The sequence below is a fragment of the Electrona antarctica genome, assembly GCF_951216825.1.
Source record: "Electrona antarctica genome assembly, chromosome: 5".
NCBI lineage: Eukaryota > Metazoa > Chordata > Actinopteri > Myctophiformes > Myctophidae > Electrona > Electrona antarctica.
In genome coordinates, this window is record NC_136810.1 from 48133796 (window position 1) to 48153901 (window position 20106).

Genomic DNA, 20106 nt, shown 5'->3' on the forward strand with positions numbered 1-20106 from the left:
ATGCAGGGTGTGGTTCAAGGTTAACGCGGGAGACATGAATAACAGCATTTCTCAAGACAACTCAATAAAGGTGAGAAGTGACTCTTGGAATCTAGCCAGTAATGGAAAACGTGACGTCCGTCTCGGTGACGGTTTGGCCTCGCTCGGATAGATTGGTTTGCAGCTCGATCAATAAAGTCGGAAAATTAGATCCTTGTGTGGTTATTTAGCTGGCCGCCATTCATGCATGAGCTACACACACGTCCATGTACTGTATAAGCTATAGCTCTGGTCCATGATAGCTCTAACGCGTTGCATTTAGAGTACATGTACTGTATAAGCTATAGCTCTAGTCCATGATAGCTCTAACGCCTTGCATTTAGAGCTATGTTACTCTATAGCTCTGGTCCATGATAGCTCTAACGCGTTGCATTTAGAGCTATGTTACTCTATAGCTCTGGTCCATGATAGCTCTAACGCGTTGCATTTAGAGCTATGTTACTCTATAGCTCTGGTCCATGATAGCTCTAACGCGTTGCATTTAGAGCTAACGTTACTCTCGACTTCCGCCGCTCGCATGAATGCAGACCAGCCTCTCGTCTTTAGTGTAAATAAAAATAACGTTTTTGCTACTCACCAAAACAAAGGCGGGTTGTGTCATTAGAAAGCCAACTTTCCTTAGTGGACGCACTCTGAGCCCCCCACCACACGTATAAACGGTACTTTTTGGCCAAAAGGGGATTTTGTTTCCACCTGGAAAAGAATACTTTTAGTTACTCCGCTGCGCCTTCTACCGATATTGCCCAGAGAATTGCCTCATAGAGAATATTTTTCCTCCGTTGAAAAAAAATCCCTTTCTGGCCAAAAAGTACCTTTTATACGCGTGGTGGGGGGCTCAGAATGCTCCTACTAAGGAAAGTAGGCTTTCTAATGACACAACCCGCCTTTGTTTTGGTGAGTAGCAAAAACGTTATTTTTATTTACGCTGAAGACGAGAGGCTGGTCTGCATTCATGCGAGCGGCGGAAGTCGAGAGTAACGTTAGCTCTAAATGCAACGCGTTAGAGCTATCATGGACCAGAGCTATGTACAAGCATGCATGTGCATGAACATACACACACAGAATATGCGACATGCATGGGCACAACTAGCTATAACTCAGGCTACACAATGGAGGCAAATTATGAGGATATTGAAGCTGAAATAAGCAACCTGCTTGAAGACTTGCGTTGTGCACCAGGAATTGATTCGTGTGAAAGCGAGAAGAAAAGAAGGCTTTGTAAATACGTTACAACTTGCAGAACAAGTTTTCTCAAAGACTGCATTTAGAAATGCAGCATTGCCACAATTGGGAAATACTTTTTTCCCCAACAATGACTTTGTTCTCCTTTAAAGGTACTTTAGAAGACATTGATTTATGAGTTTGTGGAAGGATGCAGACTGTAAATGATTAATTCTAAAGTTATTTCACTAGGGCGTCCGTTGGTTTGATGCAAGGAAATCTCAGACCAATTACTGGACCTTAAAAAAAAAAAAAAAAAAAACCTTTGACAAATCACAGTGCTGTGCGTGTGCGTGCGAGAAAGTTAAGAAACAAATTATGAGACCTTTAAAAACTTTGATGTAAGGCTAAATGTATCTTTGAGTGTGTGTGCGACAAACGAACCGTTGTCATTTCATCACAGTAATGCTTTCTTCAAGTTGACTGCATCAGTAAGCTTATTGTCTCCACCAGGCCGAAGGCATGGGGAGAGAGTATGTTTTGCACTCGTCCGTCCGTCCGTCCGTGTGTCCGTGTGTGTGTCCGTCCGTCCGTCCGTCCTTCGGTCTGTGAACAGCTAATCTCCGGCACCATTAACCCGGTCGATGCCAAATTTTGCACACACACTCCCTGGATGCCAACGATGAACCTCTGCCCCAAAATATCCAGAACGGCCTGTTATAGCGCCACCAGGAGGCCGCTTTGTGCAAAACAAGTTTTTGGACAGTACACTTACAGATTTTGTCCAAACATCACGCAAATTGGTACAAAGTCTCTCTAGAGCCATTCAACGAAACGGGTCTTTCAGATTTCTCAGACTCCATCCTGATTGGCTAAGATTGGCTTCCAAAGTTCGCAGGAGTGCTCAGTTTCAAACAAAATGCTGCAAATCATGAACACATCGTGTGATTTCCGTGAAATTGTGCACGCACATTCCCACTAGGCCGAGGAAGAAATGCCACATGAACATTTTCAACTCAGCCTCATGGTGGCGCTATAACTGGCCGAAAAGTGTTTTTACCTCTAACTGCACGGATCTGTGGATAACTTTGTATGCCAACTCCGTAGAGGCCAAGGAAAAACCTTTGCCTGGAATTTTCACATCTGCTCTTTATAGCGCCACCAGGAGGCCGACATATGTAAAACACATTTTCTAATATTACTCCTTTTATCCAAATTTCACGCAAATCGGTACACATCTTCTTCATAATCATGTGATCAAGACGGGTTTGTTTGATTTCTCATAATCCACCCTCATTGGCTACGATTGGCTTCTAAACTTTAGTAGTTTAGAGTAGCCCGCTTTGCACCCGTTTTGTACAAATCGCCACAACTACTCAATGCAGCGTCCGATTGTGGTGAAACTGTGCATGCATATTCCCACTAGGCTTTGTAAGAAATGCCACTTGACAGTTTTCAAATCAGCCTCATGGTGGCGCTACAACAGGCCAAGCCGCGTCACACACACACACACACACACACACACACACACACACACACACACACACACACACATGTTTATATTGCTCCTAAACATTTTGCCAAACATCACACACACACTCCTATCCTCCCGGTGGAGACCTGTGCCCAGAAGGGCACTTTTCTAGTTAAATCTGTAATCTGATTGTTATTAAGGTACTACAGTGACCTCTTGTGTGTGTGTGTGCACGTGCATGCGAGAGTATGTCTGTTAGATATAAGTAGAAAAGAGAAACCAAAGATTTGTGTTATATCAACTCTTCCAACGGCGTCAACTTTGGGAGTGCCTGAGGGCTTGGGCACCCACTGAAAAAATAATAAGCCAAATAGCACCCACTAGTCCGGGAGCCGACTGCTGATTTTTGGCTGAACGTGGTTTCGTCAGATAAAGTTTTTTTCTCAACTGATTCTTGTAGCTTGGGGTCCCCTCTTAATAATTCAAGAGGGTGCCCAGTGATATCCCTTGGGCATTTTTATTTATTAACCCCTTAATGCCCGAAACAGTAAAAATCAACCCAAAATAGAGTTTTATGGTATGTCATGCAAAATGCTTGATCTAAATGTATCAAATTTGCTTTCTACAGTGTTTATACATGACAGTGGATGTGTACAGTGCATCAGATTTAATATTGATGTATTTTTAGATATTAACCCCTTCATATCCAAAACCCCATAAAATTTGATTTAGGGCATTGTTTTGCTCAGCAATGAAATCAAATCAGATCTGCTTCCTTCAAAGTATATGAGTGAAACTGGTCATGTACTAAATGTTTCCTTTCAGATTAATGCATATTAACCCTTTATTAAGCATTTCATCTTGAGCATCCTGCACGGAAACATCAAAACATTCAAATCAAAACCATCCAATTTACTTTTTCAAATGTGTATTGATAAATGACAAAATACAAATATTGCACGAGATGAATAAACAGTCGGATTACAAAAATAATATATTTTTTTAATAGTATCAATTCATAACTGTAACCTACATAATAGAAACACAATTCGTCCATGTTACCTTTCCCTGCTATTTCGACTGACAAACATATTATTTTTCAGTCATTTGATACTTAAAAATAAAACGAGACATGTTTCATGTACATGACCTTGATCTTATGGCCTGCTCTCCTGAAAAGGTACAGTATATACAGTGCAGACTGCAGATATGACATCATTCAAGGCAAGCTGATCTACAATTTTCTTTAAAAATAGATCCACGGAACACATAACTCTTAAGTCTGAACAAGTTATCGTCTTCTACTGTCTGTACAAAATCGAAAAGATAAAGTGCAATTCTCAAAAGAATCAACAAAACATCTTGGCTGTAATATTGCCATTGCACACAATCACAGTCACATATTATGATTAAAATAAAAAAAGATGAATTAAAGGTATTTCATAAACAGGTCATATTATAGACAGTGGGTATTATAAATCTTCCATTGTAAGAATAATCGAAATTAATGAATAAACAATTGTTCATGAACAGGTCGTATTATTTAGACCAGTGGTTCTCAACCTTTTCAGGCCACGACCCCCCAAGATAATACTATTTGAACTTGTTCCGCAGATACATGTTGTGATAACAGCTGATTGACAAGCTCGTTGTGAGCTTGTAGATCGCCTCTTTTCACTATAGGCCGTAATAACCTTTCCGCTGAGTTTTTCTACTCTTCAATTTTATTTTTTGCTGTTTCTAAATTCTTGTATAATGTGTTTATTATGCTCTGTGTCTTGAACTCTTAATGCCTCATATTTATTTTTTTGCCACCCTGTCTAGTTTAGTCTAAAATAGGCCTGCGTGTGACATTAAAATAATGCGTGGCGCTCGATGATGCAGAAACTACCACAGATGGATGTTCAATGCAAAATTCTGACCCAGACATCAACATGTTTGAACTGAAGCGAGACTCATTGGAGCTGCTGTCACCACAACCTCTAACGTTAAAGGGGTAGAAGCCACTGACACACCAAGCCGTGGTATAAAGACGTCTTTTCTTTTTAAAAGAAAACAAACATTGTGATCTGATGTAGACCCTCAGGTCAATCTCACACAACAGCAACAGATCCAGACTGGCCATATTTGAATCTTCTCACATTGTTTATTAAACAGACATGGAGATCCCTGTGACTGAACAAACACTCAATAGAGCGTCGCAGTCCCGCCCCCTACCATGGCCCAGGAAATGAATCCCAATGCATTTTTTCCATAGACATTTCAAAAAGTATTTATTTAAAGACGGTTACGCCGCGGACAAAGCCAACTCGAGTCGTGACAACTCATGACAACACAAACAATATTTTGGACCAAACAAATAATTACAAAGAAGAAACAACAAAAAAAGTGTTGTAACCTGCCGTTTTTTTCTTCTTTCTAATTATTTGTTCGGCCCAAAAAATTGTGTTTGTTGTCATGATTTGTCACGACTCGAGTTGGCTTTGTCCGCGGCGTAAACGTCTTTAAATAAATACTTTCTGAAATGTCTATGAGGAAAATGAACGGAGAATCATTTCCTGGGCCATGGTAGGGGCGGGACTGCGACGCTCTATTACAATGAATATATAATATCAGAATATAGAGCTTTAACCATTTATCAAAGAAACAAACAAAGGTCCCATGCTCAACACAGGGCCTAAAGTGATTTCACTTATACACCCATACAGGGTGCCACACCTGCTACATACTGTGTCACTGTTCATATGCAGCAAATTATGTACACATGTAACAGAGTTCCCCTTTCTAGTTGATTCATCCAATAGGAAGCTCCACGCTATGTCTCTCTTCAAAGACAACTCCAGCCATGACAATAATTCCACAGTATCCATAATGGGTTACAGTAGTTTGTCCTATGTTTGGTTCTGTATACGTTTAAAGTCAATACACAGCAAAAAAAAAAAAAAAAAACTTCTTCACTAGATTTTTATTTTCCATCGATGCTTCATGTTCCATCAGTGACACATTATAAATGATGATGAAAAACAGATTAATAATTACAAGTAGTTAATGAACAGGTCATATCAGACCAGATCAAGTAATTTCCCCAAATTCAAGGTACCAAAAGTGAACTCTGAATTTGGTAGATCTGCTTTTAGCTTCTGTGGCCCTAATACATGGAATGACCTGCAAACAACATTCAAATTGACCACATTGGTACCCCTGAGTCATTTTAAAACCTTGGTGAGCATACAGATCCCAACAATAAATATGTAACTGTTTTTAGATAGTTTTGAAATTTATCTTAGCTTTTATTTGTAACCATATGTAATTCACATGTATACCTTTTGTTTTTCTTTTCCTGATGTATTGTGATGTTTTTTTATATGATATTGTATTACTCAACGACACTGAAAATGAGTTTAATTACTCAGTGTAATTTCGAGAATAAATAAAACTTGAATAGACAGTGGGTATTAATCCGTCACACATGTGTCATGTTCCATTGTATGAATAATCCAAATGATTGAATTAAACAAAGTTCATGAACAGGTCATATTATTTAGACCAGTGGTTCTCAACCTTTTCAGGCTACGACTCCCCAAAATAATCCTATTTGAACTGGTTACGCAGATACATGTTGTGATAACAGCTGATTTACAAGCTCGTTGTGAGCATGCAAATCAACATGAGCATGCATGTTCACAATCTTTGCCTCTTTCTTATATAATTTGCAAATGTCTCCAATATTTGACTGGTTCTATAGTGGCCTATAGTTTGTTGATCTTACTTTTGATGCAGTGATGATCTTTTCTATTATATTTAATGTATACTTTTTTTTTTTAGGTTTTGTTTACTTTTCACCTGGGGGGGGGTTCAACTGAGAAACAATGATTTTCCATTAAAAAAAAACCAATCTACATATGTTAAACAATAACGCAATAATTGCAGAGTAATTACCACAAGTAATTAAAAAACAACATATCAAATTGCTGATTAAATGAATTAAAATAGGTTTCTCTGACACAGTGGCAGATTTGGATTACATTTGTAGGATTAGAGCCTAGTATCACACACAGGTCTGGTAATGCTGCGTTCACACGGGCAGATGCAAATATACAGTCTTCCATTCATTGTCAATGGAAGCCAGCATGAAGATACAAAGATGCATCTGACGTTTGTGGCTGCTGCAAAAGCTACAAATTTAAGATGAGCTGGGTTCAACTTCCAGATGCAAAGCTACAACTGTAGCTGCAATGACACACGTCACTACGGACGCACGTTTGATGATGTCAATGACCGTGTGAGCAACAGATTTTACAAAACACATTATGCTGTGATCTTTGCATCTTCCATGTGTGAACGCAGGTCCTCATGCTGACCTGCTTTCAGAGCCCCTTGAAGCATGGCAGTTTCCCAGCTTTGTGGAGGTAGAGCAATGAATGGACAAACACTGAAATCATGGATACTGTATATAGGATGGTATTAGCAACTACGGACTTGGAATAATTCAGTAGTGTAAACATAACAAAGGGAATACAGCTCATTATAGTCAGTGACATTACAACCAAGCTGATCAGAATGATTCTAAAAGCTCTTCTCTTCAGGCCGTTTCCCTCCCCACTGTCCCTCTGTCCTTCTCCTGGTCCAGGCTGTTTCAGAGCCCTGAGGACCGAGAGGCAGCAGAAACACACCACAGAAATGCACATGGCCCAAAAGCCCATCAGGAAGTAGTAAGTATACAAAGTATCGAATATAACAGTTAATAAGCTGACTGCAAGCCCCGTCAGCCCCACAGCGCAGCAACAGGCCACCCTGTACCGAAGAGCTTTGTACCTGAGAAACACCACGGGGTGAACCACCGCTATGTAACGCTCCACACAGATACAACACTGGAACGATGGGATGGAGAAGGAGAAAAACAAATGAAAAGTAAAGTTAGCAACCTTGTACAACATTGAGTTGTATGTGAAGAGCCATGCAACGTAAAAGACATCGGCCAAGGTAGAGAGGATCACAGATACGATCACGTTGAGATAAAATAACTCTGAGGCGATTGTTCCACCAGCTCCACTCAGTATCAGCCACAGAACGTAGCTGTTGATGGGGAGACCCAGGATGAGCTTGATAGAGCTGAAACTGCACATTGCTATCAACTCCGAGGATGTGGAGGGGATGGAGGAGTTGGTGCCATTCGCCAGTGTGTCGTTCATCTTAAGGCTCTGTGTGTGTCCTGTAACCGGTACAGAAGATGGATTTGAGCACAGTTGACCTGATATAACAATGACAAAAGTAAACATTTTTAACAACTCTTCTAAATGTTTCTATTCTATTGAACAACTATTCTAATGAACAATGAACACAAGGTTAATATATATATTATATATTATATAAAGGGATCTCACCTTTTGATGCCAGCAGAGTGTCTCAGATCTCTGAGTTGGTGTTTTGGTGAAGTCTCTTCGTCTGACGGTCACTTTCTCCCTGATGAGAGCAGATCCTCCAAATTATGAACTCTGTGCTTTTCCTTCTCTAACTATACCTTTCCCTGCTCCTCCTTCCACTAATGTTTGTGTGTTGCACACCTGCACTAAAAAACATTTTCATATTGTTTTTCTTTCCATGGAAATGTATAGTCACTATGCAAACTTCACCCTTAGATGTGCAAAACAGTCAAGTCCAAAACAGTCAACAAAATGTCCAAAATGCAAAACTTACAAGAAGCACAAAGCATAAACCTCTCTGGGGCATGACGAAGAAACAGACACTACAAGGGAACATCAGGGGAAACACAAATAATGTTCTGGCAGTGTATTTGTGGAATGAGTCCAGTTATAAGGGGATCAGGGTAATGCCGAAGTGTTCACAGGTGTGGAAGGGACATCACTGTTGGGCTGAAGAGGGAGTGGGAACAGGTGTGTGACAAGGACTCAGTAGGAATGGAAAGTGGGAGTGGCTGACATGGAAATGCAGATAGGGGAAGAGTCAAACCATGACAGTACCTCCCCCTCAAGGGACGGCTTCCAGACGTCCCACAATGCTGGCCCGGAACACTGAGCAGGGTGGGCGGAGGGTGTCCGGAGGACGGGGACTGAGGCAATGGACCACAGCAAAGGGGTCTGGGAGACTGGACAAGGGCTGAGCAGATGATTTCAGGTGGGCGGCCCGGATGATAGACCAGGGCAGAGGAGACATCAGGGGGACAACCAGGGGGCTGAGATGACGGAGATGAGGCGATGTCCGGTGGACGACCAGGGAGCTGAGACGAGGTGGAGGTGACATCCGGTGGTCGGCCTGGAGGCCGAGACAAGGCGGAGGTGTTGTTTGGTGGTCGGCCTGGAGGCCGAGACGAGGCAGAGGACACCGAAGCCAGGAAAGCTGCAGGCAGAGGCAGGGGAGCCACAGGGTATGCTTGGGAAGCCACCAGCGGAGGCGATGCCAGGGAAGCTGCAGCCATGGGTGGTGCCAGGGGAGCTACAGGCAGAGGCGGGGCCAGAAGAGCTACAGGTAGAGGCGGCGCCAGGGGGGCTGCAGGTAGAGGCGGCGCCAGGAGAGCTGCAGGTAGAGGCGGCACCAGGAGAGCTGCAGGTAGAGGCGGCACCAGGGGGGCTGCAGGTAGAGGCGGCGCCAGGAGAGCTGCAGGTAGAGGCGGCACCAGGAGAGCTGCAGGTAGAGGCGGCACCAGGGGGGCTGCAGGTAGAGGCGGCGCCAGGAGAGCTGCAGGTAGAGGCGGCACCAGGAGAGCTGCAGGTAGAGGCGGCGCCAGGGGGGCTGCAGGTAGAGGCGGCGCCAGGGGGGCTGCAGGTAGAGGCGGCGCCAGGGGGGCTGCAGGCAGAGGCGGCGCCAGGGGGGCTGCAGGCAGAGGCGGCGCCAGGGGGGCTGCAGGTAGAGGCAGCGCCAGGAGAGCTGCAGGTAGAGGCGGCGCCAGGGGGGCCGCAAGCACAGCAGGCGGGTCTGCAGGCGGAACTGCAGTCACAGGAGGCGGGTCTGCAGGCGGAACTGCAGTCACAGGAGGCGGGTCTGCAGGCGGAACTGCAGTCACAGGAGGTGGGTCTGCAGGCGGAACTGCGGTCACAGGAGGCAGGTCTGCAGGCGGAACTGCAGTCATAGGAGGTGGGTCTGCAGGCGGGCCTGCAGGAGGATCTCTCTGGATGCTGGGCAGGCTGGGCAGCGGAGGGCTGGGCAGGCTGGGAGGCGTAGAGCCGGGCAGGCTGGGCGGCGGGGAGCCGGGCAGGCTGGGCGAGGAAGTGGGCTGAAGAGCAGGGGTGACCGGAGCGACCCACCTGAAGAAAGCCACATACTGAGCAAAATCAGGATCCTGCCTCCAATATTTTCTCTGAAAATGGAAGATCAGCCATGGTGGACGGCTAAAAATCCAAAAAACTAAGTTGTCCACTCGTTTCAGAGTCTTACAAGGCTTTGGCTCTGCTGGGTTCATTTTAAGGCCAGAACATTCTGTCACGGTATAGCAGAAGACAGAACCAAAATGCAGGAGCCACAAGCAGGAAAGTTCAAATGAACTTATTTATTAATCAAACAAAAGTAAAGCTTACAACAAAGAGTAGTCATGAAAACAGCAAAAATCAGGAAGTCCAAAAAGCACAAAACGCAAACTGTTCAAAAGTCCAAAACGGTCAACAAAATGTCCAAAATGCAAAGCTTACAAGAAGCACAAAGCATAAGTCCAAGGTGCAAACCTCTCTGGTAGTCCGGGAGCCGACTGCTGATTTTTGGCTGAACGTGGTTTCGTCAGATAAAGTTTTTTTCTCAACTGATCTTCAAAATGACCAGGGGGAGGGCCCTGGTCATTTTGTCACGTAGGCACACACCTTTACGGTGTTCACAGAACAGGTATTCAAATGCTAATACGGTGGCTTTGTTCCAGTGACCGCACGGTTCATTCACACTCCGTCTCCTGCAGCAACACAACACTAACACAGTCAGCGGAGAGGCTGCTGTCTGTGTACCGTCGGCCCGTCTGTAAAGAGCCATGACTTGAGACTTGACAAACAGAGCCATCTCAGCCAAAATATCCCAAAACAATGTCCGGGGAACAGAACTGTTCCTTTTCCTCAGACTACTTTTACTTTAATTAAAAGGTAAGATGCAGTGGCTGTAATTGGGTCAATGATCTTGCTTTCGTGAGCAATGGTGTACGAGATTGGTAATAAATTGGTCAAATCATGACATTGTTAGACCATCTGGGGGAAATAAATAAATACATCTGCTGCGTCGTCGTCGTCCCACCTAGCTAAAGGTAAAATCCACCCGCCGCTTATGGCTGAAACAATTTAATTATTTACTGTTGATCATGCTGAAATGTTGAAACAAGATGCTGAAACAATTTAATGTGTTCGTTAATTGTTGTGAACTGAAAGCGCGCACCACTGTATTTATTAGCAAACTGTAAATAAAGTAGGCTAACAAAAAAAAGGTTTTTTTCCCGTTATAGTAACCTGCCGCCCCTGAACTCTTCTATCAAATCTAAGAGTTAACCTCCCTGGGCCTCATTCATGCGAGTCATGCACAAGCATCGTTCACACAGTTTTTATTATTATTCTTAGATGGATTTTCTCATCCGTGACCTCCCCACTCACTGTACCGTATACTGTAGCTCTAGGACTCGCATAGTATTGCCACACAGTATTGGGGTGCCAGGGGAAAATGTGCATTTTTTTTACTTATTTCTCAAAGTCGTATACAAAATGTAAAGGGTAGTCTACGTCGTTGCTAGCAAGAAAGATGGCAGTAGTAAATGCAGCTTCCCCCCCACCAGCTAAGAAGTGTGTGTGTGTGTGTGTGTGTGTGTGTGTGTGTGTGTGTGTGTGTGTGTGTGTGTGTGTGTGTGTGTGTGTGTGTGTGTGTGTGTGTGTGTGTGTGTGTGTGTGTGTGTGTGTGTGTGTGTGTGTGTGTGTGTGTGTGTGTGTGTGTGTGTGTGTGTGTGTGTGTGTGTGTGTGTGTGTGTGTGTAAATGGCTCATCAAAACTGCTTTTGAGCTTTACTGATCAACTTCATAAAGCTAGAGAAGACAAAGTCTGGCTGATTTGTTTGTTAGGGGTGAATAGCGCATTTGCTTTTACTGTAGACACTTGAATACATTTAATATCACATAATCATGTTTGCTATTTAGATATTTCTACTTTTAATTTCAGGTACTCTTTCTTCCTCTTCTTGCATCCTTCCTCAACACTGACTTTTCCCCTCTCTCTCTCTCTCTCTCTCTCTCTCTCACTTTCTGACTGTGCTCCCTTCTATAAACCTCTTTGTTATTTGTGGGAACAACGAGATTGTTTTTCTCGTATTGCACCTGTTGTGTCCTGCAGAGTGTGTGTGTGTGTATGTGCGTGCGTGCCCATATATGTGCTTGTGTTGTCTTTTCAGTGCCAGAACAGGTGCTTGAGTGAAACACCAGTCTTATGGGCTCCCTAGCTGTCAGTAATAAGCTTTGCCCAGAACCTCAGCTGGAGCCAATTCATTGTCATACTGAAAACAAAGCAACCAGGTAACACAATGGTGCCAACTGGCAACTGCTGGGTCCCTCCACCAGTTCATTCTAATTATTAGTGACTGCTACTCTTTCATGTCAGTGCTGGTTGGAGGGGGGCTACAGATAGGAGGGCAATGGTCTTTTTGAAGCGTGGCCTTTGGCCCAGCCGTCTAGAGCAGACTTTTCTGCATATTATTGCTAATGGGCAGTAACCTTTTATGTTTTTTGTTTGTTTTTGCATAAATGAATGCCCTATTTTATATTTCGTCCTATTATGGTGTCCCACAAATGTTGCAAACAAATATAGGCCTAGCTGATCTATGCACTTGTTGTGCATTTTTTCAATTGCATATAATGACATGCGTGCGTGCGTGGCGTGCGTGGAGTGCATGTACATCTGTAAATGTCGATGGTACAACAGAGAGGATTCATTATTTGTCAAATCCGTAATTGCGATATTTCAGTGAATCTCTAATCAAATTAAATGAGAATAATTTAATAAATTCATTATAATCCAGTTCATAGACATGACATGTATCTGTTTTGAGGTTAGCACACAGAGTTAAGGAATACTGACACCACTGTTATACTATATGTATATGTGTGTGCACTGTAGGCTATGTCTATGCATAGCTCATACTGTTACATAAATGTCATCACAAAACAGAAGCACCTTTAGGTTATGAAAGCCTAACATGTCTGGTGAGTAAGTAATTAAGTAAGTAGCCTTGGAAAGCAACGGTTCTTGAGCCAGGCGGCCCATTGGGTCAGGAGCCTGTCTCCTGTTTCTGGAGCCTGAGGAAGCTTGATGTACTGAGCTACACCCCCTGGACATCACGCCAGTATGTCGCAGTGGTGGAAAGTAACTTAATACATTTACTTAAGTACAATTTTGAGGTACTGTATTTCAGTATTTCCTTTAGTTACTAGTTACTTACTTTAAGTAAATTGTGATGCCAATACCTTTGTACTTTTCTAATTCCGGACTTTAACTTGTAACAGAGTATTTCTATATTGCAGTATTGATACTTTTAAGTAAGAAATGTGAGTACTTTTTTCCAGGTTACACACCGGCATTCCGAAGCCCGCTATTCCGACACATGGCCATTCCGACTGGCCGCAATTGCTAACCCTGCACCGGAAGCCACGTAATCAGGATTCTGTGGAGAGGCATTGAGTACCATTTAAAGGTTTCATGACATTCATTTTCATTTATTTTAAATTCTTCGTTTTTCTTTTAGGTTTCATGACATCAATTTAGTCGTAACCAACCTTTTCAAGCCCAAGAGCCCATTTTATTCCCAATTGTAAGCCATGATCTACCACTAAAATAGGCTGTTTAAAAAAACACTTGCATGTGCACACATCCACACAAAGACTATAGTTTAAATAGGAATAAATACTGATAGTTATATAATCAATGCCAAAATATTAAGACAAATGTATTTTTCCATAGTCAGAGTAGAGTAGTCACTGCTTGCCTGCGTAAGTATGGTAGTGCGTGAGAGGCTGTTTAGCTCTGTGGGTTTTTATACCATAGTTCTGTTCTGATATGCATGACTATTATGCACAAGTTGTGCATCACAAGATAGCGGTCAAAGAAGAGAACAAACAAACTCTGCAGTTGATGGCCCGATACACATGTCTGGGGCCATCACTGATACACATGTCTGGGGCCATCACTGCAAGCTATTCTAAATCCACGTTCTTTGTATTGGTATACTGGCTGCCTGTCAGTCTGACACCCGCTCACTCCGGGATCTACTTGAATGGCTCGTGCGAGCTACTGGTAGCTCCCGAACCCCTGGTTGGTTACCCATGAATTACACCCACCCAAACTGAACTTTGAACATTCAGTGGATTTTCTGTGGCTTGGTTTTTTTTCTGTGTGTTTCTGAAGACCTTTGAGCTGCAATGAAAACGGCAAAATCTCTCAACAGTGACGTCTGCTGGCAAATTGTTATGTCATATACTGTATGGGATTTGTGGACTAAATCAGAGCACTTGTTTGAGCCAGAAAACCACAGAAAATCTACTGAATGTTAAAAGTTCAGTTTTTTTTTGAGTGGTGTAAACCACTCCTACAACTGGCTTTGTTTGTGCAGAATAAATGAGCATGGTTGCTATGTTCACCCTGTTCACCCGGGTGTAAACCACTCCTACAACTGGCTTTGTTTGTGCAGAAAAAATGAGCATGGTTGCTATGTTCACCCGGGTGTGATTCCATTACGTCAGACATGATTTCATTACGTCAGACAGGCTATATTACACCACTCAGTTCACATGGGTGTGATTTTTTAAATGAGAAGAATTACAAAAAACATTTTTTAAATGTTACCTTTAAGTCTTTGGTAGCCTCGGAAACCCAGACGTTTTTATTTCCAGGGAGAAAAAAAAAGTCTGGGTCCGAGTCCACTTCAATTCGGCATAGAGTAGCGCAAACATCTCTCACTCTCTGCTGATTTGTGATCGTCTGCACCTTTGTTAAATTGACACACATGTACACACACACACTCCTCTCTCTCTCTGTCGCTCTAAGTAATTAGTCTCATGTCACGCAGCTGCGCATAGTTTCTCCCGGCGGATAACTAAAATAGCCAAGCTCACATCACAAGTTTTTAGGTGTATATAAAGAAGTGGATGAAATTATTTTCTTTCTTTCTTTTTTATTTTGTCCTTGTGAGTTGCGAGGAACCAGGTTCAAATCCGACTGCTGGCGTCTTGTCTCGTGTCTCTTCCCCCTCCTTTGTCATCGATTTATTGTCTCTCTACACTCTCCTATCCAATAAAGGAATAGCTGTATAAAAACGCTGAAAAGCAGCCTTTTACAGTTGCAATTGTGTTCATCTGTCAAGAGAGATCGCTATCTCTCTGACATGGCATTGATACCGATCCGTCTATTAGAGGTTTTAAGGAGCCGTGACGGCAGAGGAGATAGCATTATGCTGGTCTGTTGGGAGCCCAGTCTCAATCTATTGACAGATGTGAGTAAAATAGCACACAGGCAGGCAGGCAGGCAGGCAGGCAGGCAGGCGCGCACACACACACACACACACACACACACACACACACACACACACACACACACACACACACACACACACACACACACACACACACACACACACACACACACACACACACACAGCACAAGCACTTCAAACTAACACTCAAACGCACATAAATGGGCACTGTAAAAGCCCTTTACTTTGCTGGTCCATTCGGGTCCAGTTTCACCCTCTCAGAGATGGATAAACACTGAAGGATTTGACCGTGTGTGAGTTCACATTTACACCCATCACCACTTTATTTCTGCTGCCATCTCTCAGATTGTTTTTAAACTACAGTACACCTTAGAGGCTGTCTGGCTGTCTTGCTGCTCGACACTGATGGCCACATTCATTGTCCTCCATTACTTCCTTTGAACTCCACACTCTCTTCTCCACATGCACAGACTCACAACCTATTTCGGGTTAGCAGAAATGGAGAAACAGCATGTACCCTACACACACACATTAGCAGAAATGCACACAATTGTACACACCCTACCAGAATTGTCTTCACCAAGGGATCATATATATAAGCCCCTGAGATTAGCATTTTATGCATACACACACACACACACACACACACACACACACACACACACACACACACACACACACACACACACACACACACACACACACACACACACACACACACAATATAGTCTTTTACAGTATATGTGTAGCACTATTCTGTCCTCTGTACCACCTCGGACACTGTTGGGATGTGGCCAAAAGCAGGATGAAGAATACACTCCTGTAGCCATCATGGACACTCCCTCTCACCTCCTACATCAGTGGTTCTCAACCTGTGGGTCGAGGTCCCCAGAGGATTTTGAAGTGACAATTTAACCCATTTAGACCTGACCTCAAAATTTAAAAGAATTCTTCTAAATCCTCCAGTTTTCTGAAATAAATATTTTCTCGATTTTTCAAAAATAGCAGACCTACAAGCTCGTAGCGCGCCACTCGGTGGCGCGCTACGAGCTTGTAGTTATGCTATTTTCCAATAGCTAAATTATAACCAAAAGGGGTTCCCGCCCAAAATGGGTTAAGGGGGGAAAAAGAAAAGAAATAAAGACTGCATCAGAGTAATCAACAGTATACCATAAAAACTGGTTAAACATTGGCCAAATTGTCACGCTCTGTGCCCTGAGCGTGCCAGGCCTGGGCCGCCGCCCTTATGTTTTCCACTTGGTTGTCCTGTGATGTTTCTCTCCCCCTCTGTGCTGTGCGTGAGACTCTTAGACCTCTTTTACACGAGAACGGTGTTCATAGAAAACGGCAAAATAAAGTATAGTTTGTGGGTGTCCTTTTAGACGAGAACGGCGTTTTTTGGGGGTGGAAACGCAACAAAGTGAAAACACCCTCCAGAGTGGAAATGTTTGCAAACGCCGTTTCCTCCCGTCTCCATGTAAACGGGCCAAACGGTGAAAAAACGTTCATGGCTCACGTCGGCTCACAACGCATACGCTATGTTACATTGATGCAGAGCCATATGTGATATTATAATATTTGGTGTTCCTACAATGAGCAAGCGCTCCCTCCTCACTTACAAAGTGCCGCTCATCAGCGATGGTGAATGTAAAACCATGATGTAAAGAAAAAGCCTTATGATAGGCGGCAGCAGCGTATATGTAGCAGCCTAATGTATGTATAAAATATAACCATCCCGTGGGGCGCTCTGCCTGCATGCCTCTGGGCTGCCTGTCAGCCTGTGTGTCACTCGATGCGGTTAATAGAAAGCAGGCAGAGACGGCCACAACTCCCTTGTGGTCTGGAAGCATCATTAAAAAGAAAAACGCTGATAGGGTTGCGTGAAGGGGGGAGCTACCTGGTTCTTTACGTGGGTGACTGGTCTATCTGGCAGTCCGTTACCGCCACCTAGAGACATTATAGCGTTTTCATAAAGTGTGCGTTCTCATGTAAAGGGTCAATAAAAAATGAGAACGCAACGGGACTATCGTTTTATCTGGCGACCGTTCTCGTGTAAAGGTGGTCTTAATTGACTGAACATTGCCACCCGTGTGCCCAGGTGCGCTAATGATTGCCTTCTGTATTTAAGGGACTTCCTAAGTTGTGTTCACTGCTGTAACTTCGTCGTTGCGTCCTCTAGTGTTCCCCGTGTAGGGATTAGAGGACGTTTGTATTGCCACTATTTCCCGCCCTGTGTGGTGTGTACGTTTGTTTGTTCCTGTGTTACTTGACCCAAATTGGCAAATAATATATTAAACCATTTTGGGCGGGAACCCCTTTTTTTGTTAGCATTATGTTATGCTTTAGCTATTGAAAAATAGCAGATCTACAAGCTCATAGCTACGAGCTTGTAGATCTGCTATTTTAAAAAAATCGAAGAACGACTGACATAGAAACATAGCTTTTTCAGAAAACTGTCAGGATGTAGAAGACATTTTTAGAATCTGATCTCAGGTCAAAATGGGTTAAGAAAGAGCCAAAAATCATGAAAATAGCTGGTCTACTGCTATCTTCACAATATTTATCTGTGGAACCGAGTCAAACAAAATGTAATGCCTCAACTCATACATTTGTGTGTGTGTGTGTGTGTGTGTGTGTGTGTGTGTGTGTGTGTGTGTGTGTGTGTGTGTGTGTGTGTGTGGGGGAATGATTATTTTGGGGGGTCACGGCCTTGAAAAGGTTGGGAACCACTTGTGACGCTGTGGCAGGGCAGAGAAGCTCCTTCAGCAGCAGACAGTACTTACACCCACCTTGAAAGAAGGAAAGGAACGCTGTAGGAGCTCTTGTTCTGCCTCCGGCAATAAGACATCTGAACAACTCCTCGTCTGGCTGGCTGGATCAGGCTGGTTCTGGCTGGATCAGGCTGGTTCTGGCTGGATCAGGCTGGTTCTGGCTGGATCAGGCTGGTTCTGGCTGGATCAGGCTGATTCTGGCTGGATCAGGCTGGTTCTGGCTGGATCAGGCTGATTCTGGCTGGATCAGGCTGGTTCTGGCTGGATCAGGCTGATTCTGGCTGGATCAGGCTGATTCTGGCTGGATCAGGCTGATTCTGATTCTGGCTGGATCAGGCTGAATCTGGCTGGATCAGGCTGATTCTGGCTGGATCAGGCTGGTTCGGATGCGAGGGGTGTTGAATTCAAGCCTTTGGACTTAGTGGTTTTTGGTCTGTCGTTTTTTCATATTGTACGTTTATGATTTTTATGCCTATTTTAGATTAGGTTTTTGTTTTATTACACCTTAATTTCCCCCTGGGATGAATAAAGTACCTGCCACCTACCTACCCATCTACCTTCCTATTCTTTTAGCTTCTAGCAGTTTTTGGATGTTATTTATAACTCATTTCCACGCTTAATGTCTTTTAGACTCAATGTGGCCGACTCTTAGTTTATAGTAAGTAATAAAATTATCAGGAATTCAAAAGGAGTAAAAACTATGGTAAATGGTGCATTTATATAGCACTTTTAGCCAAAGCGCTTTAAATAGATTCACAAACGCATTCATACACTGATGGCGGAGGAAACCATGCAAGGCACCAACCTGCACATCAGGAGCAAAATTAGGGGTTCAGAGTCTTGCTCAAGGACATTTCGACACCGGGATCAAACTGGGAACATCACGGTTTTTCCATCTGGCTGTTCTACCGGCCACTCTACCCCTGAGCCACTGCTGAGCCACTGCTGCCCACAACTTAATTTTAGTACTGTCCAATAGCTTAGTTAATCTACTTTGTCTTCCAGAATGGACGTTGGTGGCTAGTGTGATGAGCTGTATTTTTCACACCTTGCCTCAAGACTACATTATCTTTGTGCAAGAATATTATTTATCTGGAAATATTCCCTACATACTTTTGTTACCCATATCACTTTGTTTAACATTATAAACGAGCATGGCAAATATTCCATAAATGAGACTTTGGCTGACATTCTGAAGATTAAGTGGAGCCAGCATATTGAAAATGGAAAGAAAATTGCTTGAATAAGTGAGAAACTAACATTAAAAACAGTTTGCAGTCAGGTTGCCGACTTTGTCGCTGTAGCGGCACTCCCCCAGGCAGAGAAAGGAGTATTACAATGTCTCCAATCTTGTAATTTGTCACGGTTTGTCTTTCCTAAACCGTCTCCTCTCCATCTTCCTTCAGCTCTTGCTCGGCATCATCCACCTCCCTTCCTCTTCCCTCCTGGTTTTCTTTTTAATCACTTCAGATGCAGATTCCCGTCCCCGTTTATTTCATCCAAGAGACAAAGCCTAGAATGCATAACTATGGCAAATTCTGCAGCTGAGGCATAAAACGATATGCTCTCAAAATAAGAGAAAATTAGAACTCGGTCGCAACATAACTCATAATGTAATTAAAAAGAGGGTGAAACGCTAAACAAAAAGTAGCAAATGAGAGCAAACCGAAATAATACCTACATTAAAGGGTGAGTTGTACTCATTTGTGTGTTGGTGTTGTGCTGTGCGTTGTGAGCTCGCAGATCGCACTTTTCAGTCGCTCTGGATAAGAGCGTGTGCTAAACGCCAACATTGTAGATTGGCTATTTTTGGTGCGTGACACCGTCACATGTACCTAAATATAGCAGGGCTTTGCATTTTATGTGTTGTTTCTCTGTGCAGAATGTGTACTACACCAGCTCCCAGCAGCTGCACCTGGGAGTGCTGAGTCCGACCATCGACGACGATGACAATAAGTGTCTGGTGGATGTGAACAGCCGACCCAGGCTGCTGGAGTGCAGCTATGCGGCCAACAAGCACATGAAACTCACCTGGACTTTCACTCAGGTAATGCATACAGGAAATGCACCTAATGTAAGCACATCACTCACATAGATACATTGCACATTTTGGGCGGGAACCACTTTTGGTGTTTTAAACATTGTTTTAATTTAGCTATTGAAAAATAGCAGATCTACAAGCTCATAGCGCGCCACCGAGTGGCGCGCTAC

General features: G+C 43.5%; 1 protein-coding gene across 2 annotated transcripts in view; it reads left to right on the forward strand.

The window, feature by feature from the left end:
• Positions 1-20106, forward strand: part of LOC306922735 (polypeptide N-acetylgalactosaminyltransferase 18-like) — a 199234-nt gene that overhangs the window by 149404 nt on the left and 29724 nt on the right. For both annotated transcript variants that reach the window (XM_079500548.1, XM_079500547.1), the window contains exon 10: positions 19778-19942. In XM_079500548.1, coding sequence (XP_079356674.1) covers positions 19778-19942 — 165 coding nt within the window. The remainder of the gene's footprint in view (positions 1-19777; positions 19943-20106) is intronic.